The 9,568-nt window shown below is 41.2% G+C and overlaps 1 protein-coding gene across 1 annotated transcript in view; it reads left to right on the top strand.

Moving 5' to 3' along the window:
• adgra2 (adhesion G protein-coupled receptor A2) overlaps positions 1-8,951 on the top strand; it is a 54,519-nt gene extending 45,568 nt beyond the window's left edge. The window contains exons 10-19 of the mRNA XM_077522798.1: positions 71-220; positions 1,513-1,674; positions 1,744-1,944; positions 2,046-2,235; positions 3,262-3,470; positions 3,544-3,671; positions 4,760-4,883; positions 4,971-5,119; positions 5,714-5,803; positions 7,008-8,951. Of these exons, the coding sequence (XP_077378924.1) occupies positions 71-220; positions 1,513-1,674; positions 1,744-1,944; positions 2,046-2,235; positions 3,262-3,470; positions 3,544-3,671; positions 4,760-4,883; positions 4,971-5,119; positions 5,714-5,803; positions 7,008-8,382 (2,778 nt within the window). The 3' untranslated portion in view covers positions 8,383-8,951. The remainder of the gene's footprint in view (positions 1-70; positions 221-1,512; positions 1,675-1,743; positions 1,945-2,045; positions 2,236-3,261; positions 3,471-3,543; positions 3,672-4,759; positions 4,884-4,970; positions 5,120-5,713; positions 5,804-7,007) is intronic.
• The last annotated feature ends 617 nt before the right edge of the window (positions 8,952-9,568 follow it).

Below are 9,568 nucleotides of genomic sequence, written 5' to 3' on the forward strand. Positions count from 1 at the left end.
ACGTGCTGAATGCGCCCTGCATGTTAAACACGGTAAAATGACATTTGTTTTCCTAACATTTGGATCGCAGAGACCCATCAACACGTCAAACGCTGTCACGTTGGCGCACCAAGTGCGCAAATACACTCTAGAGGCTGCTGGCTTCACAGACTCGGTGGATGTGCTCTATGTTGCACAAATGATGGAGAAGTTTATGGAATATGTCAGACAGCTGGAAGAGGTATGAAATTGTAATTACAAATGCCAAATGCATGTACAGGGCTTTTTATTTTATTTTAAATCTGCTTTTACAAAGATGACGGATGCTAAGACTAACACTGTCAAATTTAGCGTCATTATTTAAATATTATTATTATTATTATTATTATTATTATTATTATTATTATTATTATTATTATTATTATTATTAAATCAGTATATAACTGAATTAGGGATCGACCTATTATCTGCACCAATATTCAGCATTTTGACGAATATTGGCATCGGTCATTTTGAAGAATCATACATGGACCCATTTAAATATTTTAATATTTAAATTTTCGGAGATGCTGCTAACCCTGGTGTGAACTCTCTGCAGTCTGCACCTTCAAGATTAGTAAAAATTGTAATACTTCAGATATCTTGAAATTTTGGAATACTTTTATTTACTGTAGAAAACAATAGGGAGCTATTTACTCAAGTTTTTATTTAACTTTTGGACATATGTTACTGTCCCTGAACTTTTTGTTAGATTTTTAAAACAAAGATAATTATTGACTACCGGTAATATATTTTTTATACTCCAATATTTTACAAACCCTGAAAGTTGTTCAATAAACCTATCTTTAAAATTTCAAAAAAATTAAGAGCTTTGTTTTTTGAGTTTGTATTTTTATTTTTTATTTTTTCAAATTTTGATGCCAATATTTTCCCTTCAGTGAAAATGAATATTGTCTCCAAATATCGGTTATCTGCGTCCTTGACTACTAATAATCCATATCGGTATCAACCCTGAAAAATACATATTGGTCTATCTCTAAACTGAATTTGCACAATAAGAAATGGCTGGATCACTTTAGCTTACTGGTTCCCATCATTTATCTAGCACATATTTTACATTATGTTTTACGAAAACCTTATCTCAGTTTACTCACAAATATTCTTACTCAGTATGAGGCCTTAGCCTGTTTAGTTGAACACAAAGCTATTAATCTGTTGAATGATTGAATGGCAAAACGTGGAAACCAAAACTGCTTTAAATAGGGAACGTGGTTTTGATTCAACTGAACTGAGTCGAATTGAATTGCTACACTTTAAAATGTACGATCCTTGAATCATATCGCACTCAATGTATGGAGCGAGATACACACACCACCAGTGGTGACAAAGGGTAATTGTATCTTCTGCCATCTAGTGGAAGAATATTTAATTGTTTTGTCTGTCACTTTGTCATAGCATATATAGACAAGTGAGTGCATATACATATAATATAACAAACAATATGTCCTACATATGTATCTGTATTTGACCCAGTTGCCAGGTGTGCTGGTCGAGATGGGCAGTAACCTGATGCAGGTGGATGACCAGATCCTTGCTCTGGCCCAGAGGGAGAAGAGAGCCTGCAGCTCCATCGTGGGCTCTCTGGAGTCTCTGGCCTGGCCTCAACTGCACAGCCATGCTCAGGACTTTTCCATGGTACAATCTCTCATTTTTGAGAATTCTAATTTTAGCTTACACGAGAGCTTGACTCTATGATTTGTACAGGTTTCAAGGAACATTGTCATGGAAGCCCATTTAATCCGACCAGCCCACTTCACTGGCATAACCTGCACTGCATATGAGCGCCGTGAACTCTCAACGGCTGCTGTGGGAATGGAAATGACGGCGTTCACACATGAACAACAACTTCGTTTTCGCTGCAGCACGGGTTCCCATAACACTTCTCTGAACAATTTTCCCCTCAAGGTGAGCTTCAAGTATTATCTGTGCGTGCTTATTCCAATGTATGATTAAGCCGTTGCGTGTGAATTTCAACATCTAATTCTTGTTTTGTTTTCTTTCTCAAGAATTCAGTAGCCGTGGCCTCTGTGACACTCCCTGCTACTTTGTTTCCTGCTGATGCGCCTCCAGACTGCAAACTGCAGTTTGTGGCCTTCCGAAGTGGAAGCTTTTTCCCTCTGACTGGGAATTCAAGCAACAGCGCAGGACACTCTCGAAGGCGCAGTGTCAACACTCCGGTCATCTATGTGGGCCTGGGTGAGGACGAATGAACTCCATCTCAGTTTCCCTAATTTTGGTGTTTGTTGAATAACCAGCTTTCAAGTTAGTAAAACTCAGAAATAATGTGTTGCGTATTCCAGTGCAGTTTTCCAAATTGGTAACAATTTTAAAACATTGGTATCTATAAACAACTAAAAATAAAAATTGTAAAAATGATACTTGTAGTCAAAAAATGTCAGTCCAAATTTTTAAGTTGTCATAAAAAGAGACAAAAGGTAAGTTAAAACGTTTTAAAAATTACAAAATATGTCCAAAAAGTGACCATAAAATGTACAAAAAGGAAGAGAAAAAGCAGAAAATTGACATAAAAAGCCAATGAAATTGCCAAAAATATCAGAGAATTGAATAAAACAGGCAGAAAAGAAAATGTTCAAAAAGTAACCCTAAAAATCCCAAAAGCAAAAGAATAAATCTGGAAAATTGCCATAAAATGTACACAAAATTGCCAAAATATCAGAAAATTCAGAGCAAAAAAGGCAGGAGAAATGCCCCCCAAAAAAATAGACATAAAATGTCCAAAAAAAGGAAGAAGAGTACATGTCCATAAAAATGTCAGAAATGTGACAGAAAGGCCTTGGAATGTGAGGCTCTAATATCTGAATCTGAATCATTCAGGATTTATGTCAATCATAGATGACAACCACGGTTGATTTGACTTTTTTCTCTCCTTTTCTCTACATCTGCGGTGGCTGAAAGGTAACAGGCTTATTTTGACAAAGTACTGAGTATAAAATAGACTACAGATATCTGTTTTCAAATACTGTAAAAGCGAGTTATAGTAAAAATTCATTTAAAAAAATAAATAAATACTGAAGTTGCACAGATACCTTGGGGAAAAAACTACATTATTCACAGTAATGATACCTTATTTCTTCCCACCACTGTGTGTAACTGACTCATAATGTTGTGACTTATCAATTGTGTCATTTCATTTCAATGGAAATGTCATGCAACTCCACCATTAATGACTCAGCCATTGGTTTTGCCTCCCGCGTGATACAGACGGCTGCAGTATGTGGAACCACTCAGAGCCTGTCTGGGTGTCACTCCGCCACTTGTCCCCAGGAAGTGATGCAGTGGCGGCCCAGTGGAGTCCGAAGACACTGAACAAACATGGAGGCTGGAGCCCAGAGGGTTGCCAGCTAGTCCACAGTGACAGCAGCACCTCTACAATGCGCTGCTCTCTGCTTAGCAACTATGCTGTGCTGCAGGTAGGATGATACACTTTGACCCTGCACGTGGTAATGAGAACATCATTTCACTATCTTTATATTTGTTATGCAGGAGGTGCCTGACTTTCCCAACTCTTCACCCCTTTCCGTGAGGGTGCTCCACCCTGTGGTGTATGCGTGTACTGCACTTCTGCTCCTTTGTCTCTTCACCATCATCATCACTCACATACTACACCACAGGTACTTCACGTAGTAGTAGTAGTCGTAATAATAATAATAAAAATAATGATGATGATGATGCATCACATTTATATAGCACTGTAGTAGTAGATACATGTGGTACCTTAAATGTTTGGACACACTTACTCATGCTATTGAATGAATTAAAGGGATACTTTACTCAATAAACTATTTTCAGCAGTGGAAATTTCACATTTTGTCCAGAATTAATTTGATAACGTCATTATTTTTCATGTACAATTAATACCTTTAAAAACTATTTTTTTCCTCTGACTGTCAACTGATGATATCACCTGTGCTGAGGAAGTAGGTAACGACCAATCATGTCAGGGCCTGTTTTCTGGGGTTGGTCAACAAACTGAGCTATGATTGGTCATTACCTACTTCCTCAGCACAAGTGATGTCATCTTTAGTCGACAGCAAGTTGAAAAATTAATTTTAAAGGTATTAATCGTACATGAAAAATAAAGGTAACACATTAATTGTAGACAAAATATTAACTTTTTATTGCTGAAAATGGCGCAATGAAAATGGCGTAATGAGTCAATTATCCATTTAAATACCCTTAGGCATTATTGTGACCCGTTTTGGGCTTTTTGATGGTTCTGACCAAGTCATTTCAAAATAAGATACTGCCCAGGGGTTTAAAAAAAAAAAAAAAAAAGTCCCACTAGTCTAAACACGTTATTCTGATTAATATTGTGTTTGTGGAAAATGAATTAAGCAGCAAAATCCACCGTTTTATCCATCTCAGGTGTCAGCCATTTTGTCCCTTGCTGTCCACTGAAAATGACATCACAGTTGTTCAGGCTCAGGTAATGACCAATCACAGCTCAGCTTGTATACGTCACATGACCAAAGTCAGAAAACAGGTGAGCTGTGATTGGTGTGCCCTGAGCAACTGTGATGTCATTTTCAAAATGGCCGCCCCCTAAGAAAGATAAAAATGGGTGGATTTTGCTGCTTAATTTAAGTCATATTCCATAAATGTAATATTAATTAGAATAATGTTTAGATTTGTAGGGCTACATAATATTACAAAGTATATTAATAAACAATAGTATATGTACATCTTGTTTCTTTAACAGTTCCATTCACGTTTCAAGAAAAAGCTGGCACACATTACTGAATACTTGCTTCCACATCGCCATGACAACAGCCATCTACGTAGGAGGAATAAGCCTGACCAGCTACCCGATTGTTTGTCAAGCAGTAAGTGCTTTTACAATTTCATTCTTAAATGTTCTTATTAGTAATACAGTATAGAGGAGGCCTTATTGTGTGAGCATTGTGCAACAGGTGGGCATCGCCCTGCACTACTCCTCTCTGTCAACCCTGCTGTGGATCGGTGTTAGTGCCAGGGTAATCTATAAAGAAGCTATGTGGAGAATGCCGTTGGCACCAGAAGGGGATTCCACTCTTCCGCCTACTCAGCGACCTATGCTCAGGTCAGTGCAAGAATGCACCTTCACCTCCTCTTGTTCCATAAGATTGTTGTTAGCTGTCAATACGGTTTATGTTTTAGCCAGATGCAGATGTTCTTGTGCCCGACCACCCGAACTGTGCAGCATTAAAGGCACCATTGTGACCGACAACCAAAGTCCCTCTGTTTTTTATGAAACCTTGAAAGCTTTCTGTAAGACACAAAAAGCGATGGGAGAGAAAGAAGTAGAGGAGATGAATACGAATCCAGCATAACGGGGCAGAGGGGTCGCTGTAAATCTGGTTGGAGATTCAGGGGCTGCACTGTCTTCCCAAATAATCCCCTCTGTTTCCCCTCTCCTTGGCCTCATCTTGCCCCTGTTGATCCCACAGTAAAGATCATACACAGTGCTGCTCCTCCAGACCCTCTTTGTTGCCCACTCGGATATATTGCACCATTCCGCAATAAACTGCAGCCTACTGACCTCCGTCCACTCCGAAAATAAAGGATCACACAGATCTATTCATTTTACAGCCGGAGACATTTATGACACGGGCTTGCATACATTAAAAATGTTGCAGTCAAAGGTCAAACGGATGTGTTTTAACTCTCATTCAAGGTTCTATTTGATAGCCGGTGGAGTTCCTCTCATCATTTGTGGGATCACTGCAGCTGTCAATGTCAGCAACTATGGAGACAACAGCCCTTAGTGAGTACTGCACTTCATTCTTGAGTCCACCCATTGACTTTCTGTTAGGGGTCAGCAACCTTTACTGTCAAACGAGCCATTTTAGACCAAATAAATAACAAAGTCTGTCTGAAGCCGCAAAATTTTGATGAAGGAAACAGTGTTAGTCTAATGTACTGAGGGCCAAGAGCTAATTACAGCTGCACCACAACACAAAAATATGCAGCATTGAATACGTAGAGATTCATTTTCTTCTACCTTTCGGATTTTTTGGGTCATTTTTAATACTTATTTTTGTGTATACAGTATTTTTAGACATTTCTGCCTTTGTCACATTTTTGGCAAATTTATGGATATATTATGGCAATTTTCTGCCCCTCTTCTTTTTTTTGGGACATTTGATGCCTTTTCTTAAACATTTTTTCAGCTTTTTTGCTTTCAATTTTCTGGATTTCTTCTTTTGCTTTTGGACAATTTATAGTTACTTTTTGAATATTTCCTTTTCTGCCTTTTTGAAAATCAATTATTTATTTATTATTTTTTTTTACAGTACTTTTTTGGGGGGGCAGTTCCAAAGATATGTAATGGTAATTTTTTGACTTTCTTATTTTGTTTTTGGACATTTATATTTACTTTGTGAACATTTTCTTTTCTGCCTTTAATTTTTTTTTTTGCCAATTCCAAAGACATTTTATGCTAACTATCTGCTTTTCTTCTATTGTTTTGGGACTTTTTCTTGTTACTTTTGGAACATTTTCTTTTCTGCCTTTTTAATTCAATCCTCTGACAATTTATTTTTTATTTTTTGGCAATTTCATTGATAATTTATGGTAATTTTCTGCTTTTTAGTTTTGTAAAATTTTAGGTAATTTTTAAATACTTTTTGATCTACCTTTTGTCTCTTTTTCTGACAACTTAAAAATTTGCGCTCTGTTTTTTTTTTTATTGAATTATTCTTTTTTTTTTTTTATCTAAATCATGAATTCATTTAAAGGGATTTTTTTTATCTTAAAAAAAAAAGTGAATTTCTACTAATTGTTTTAGAGATCCACATGGCAGGAGAGGGACGAAAGAGCCACATGTGGCTCCAGAGCCGCAGGTTGCAGACCCCTGCTTTATGTTATGTTGAGCAGCAAAAGTGAATAATTTTGTGTGATTGGGCGGCTTTACAATGATGTCCCTGTTGTGCATTGACCCTTCACGGATCCTTTCCCGCCTCTTGCAGCTGCTGGCTGGTGTGGCGCCCCAGCCTGGGGGCTTTCTTTGTCCCAGCAGGCCTCGTATTGTTGGTGACCTGGATCTACTTCCTGTGCACCGTCTTCTGCCTGCGGCACCGTCCAGCCAAGGAATGCACAGGAACCGCACCGTCTTCTCCTGTGACCGAGAGCCAGCCTGCGCTGGCAGGAAGCATCAGCCTCCTGTCCACAGACTCAGCTGTGGCTCCTCTAAATTCCAGCGCGGCTTCAGAGGACCAGTACTCGCTAAAGACGCAGTTTTTAATTTTGGCTGCCACCCACTTCCTGTTCGTGGTGCTGTGGTGTTGCGGCGCCATGGCCGTGTTCCTGACTGGGCACGCTAGCTTGTTGTTTAGTTCGCTTTACGGAATGGTGGCCAGCGCCCTGGGGGTGTTCTTGGTGGCGCACCACTGCTTCCGTCGTGCGGACGTGCAGGCCTCGTGGCTGCCGTGCTGCCCGGGTCACGGCGCCGCCCGCCCCGCGTCGACCTACGCGCACGCTTGCGCAACGGGAAGCGGCGCGCGGTCCTCCGAGCGGGAATCCCAGCTTTACATCAACTGCCACCAACCCGGCGACTCGCACAACTCGTCGTCGACGCCGAGCGCCATCAGCAGCGTCGGACCCGGGCCCTGCAAGCTCACCAACCTGCTGCAGGTGACGCAAGATGCTCTGAGCGACGCCTCGCGGGCCGCTGCCGGTATCAACGCCGGCACCAGTACTGACAATGTCGCCAAGGCGTCGAACAATATTTTCCCCGGCGTTCACGCTTCGGTGCCAGTGCATCCTCAGAGGAGGAAAGTGAACAGCAGGACTAAACAAGGCAGTAGCCAGTATCACCATCGGGGTGACGGCAGAGGTCACTATCGTCTCAAAGCTTTAAGGACAGCGGGAGGCGGGGGCAGCCTCGGCGCTTTGGGTCCAGCGGCGCATAAACAAGCCACCAGCGAGAACGGGAGCGTCCATCACAGCCTCCCGGAGAGCCGCGCGGGCCCGCCGAGCAACGGAAAGCGCGCGGGCCAATCGGTGGCCACCAGCCCTTCGGAAGGCAGCGACGGGGGAAGCAGCGGCACCCGCAAGCCTTACCCTCTCCTCCCCTCCATTGCCAGCAGGGTGACCATGAATGGCGCGCACCGGCGATGCATCAGCAGGGACAATTTGAAGCTGGCGGCCGCTTCAGAGCGGGAGGCCAAACGCTGTTCGTACCCTTTAAACAGCATCACCACAACGGTGCCGGGCGCTGCAGCCCCAAACGGCACCCTGAAGAACTCGGTTCGAGAGCTGGAGCACGACATGAGCGGCACAGATCACTCCCAAAGTTCGGTGGGAGTGAAGAGTAGTTTGTGGAAGAGCGAAACCACTGTGTAATATCATTTGGAAGTGTACATGAATGTCAGTATTACTTTTCCAGCTTTTTCAATGACAAGACTGTTTCATTAAATGGCTCTTTTGATTTTTGATTATTATTATTATATAATTTAAGATTTTTAAAAAAGGGATCTAAGACCCCAAACTGCTACTTATGTTGCAGTGGCGAATAATTTGATGTAAAATAGTAAAAAAAACAAAAAAACAATTCAGTCCAGTAAAAAAAAAGATTACGTTTATTCTATTCAACTGACAATATTGCAATATTGTGCATATATTGATTTATAAGGATTTAAGACTTAAGTTTAATGAGAGATTTATTGTTTTAGTTTTGATTATTCTATGCATTTCAGAAGACTGTTCATTTTTATAGTACACAACTATGCAATTCCTTTCACGGTCGTGTTTGCTTTAAGTACTTTTTTTGCATGTGTAGAGTGTGAACTGTTGTTGGAACGTGTGCTTGTGTGTGAAAGTGTGTATGCGTGTACATAATTCATTGTCAATTAAAAGAATCTGAGATTTCTGAATGAAAACTAATAAACAATAATTTCTTTTATTGTTATGCATTCTGAGTATAGTAGGTCCTTGTAATAAAATGCAATTATATTCACACATATGAAGTATATACAGTACATAATGATACTGAACGTAGAAAATTTAATTTCAAATCACTACTGCCACCTGTGGCCGAAAAATTAAACTTCACACATGCACCCTTCTCATGTCACAGACAGAGGGAAATTCAAACCCAGTCTGAAAACTATTAGCTAGTGGCTTGCAAGAGTACCCATTGTGAAATTAATCGACTAACTAGTTTCAGTCATCCATCCATCCATCCATCCATTTTCTTGACCGCTTATTCCTCACAAGGGTCGCGGGGGCTGCTGGCGCCTATCTCAGCTGGCTCTGGGCAGTAGGCGGGGGACACCCTGGACTGGTTGCCAACCAATCGCAGGGCACACAGAGACGAACAACCATCCACACTCACACACACACCTAGGGGCAATTCGGAGCGCCCAATTAACCTGCCATGCATGTCTTTGGAATGTGGGGGGAGACCGGAGTACCCGGAGAAGACCCACGCGGGCACGGGAAGAACATGCAAACTCCACCCAGGAAGGTCCGAGCCTGGACTCGAACCGGAGACCTCAGAACTCGGAAGCGGACGTGCTAACCACTCGAC

Source organism: Festucalex cinctus, chromosome 5 (assembly GCF_051991245.1).
Source record: "Festucalex cinctus isolate MCC-2025b chromosome 5, RoL_Fcin_1.0, whole genome shotgun sequence".
NCBI lineage: Eukaryota > Metazoa > Chordata > Actinopteri > Syngnathiformes > Syngnathidae > Festucalex > Festucalex cinctus.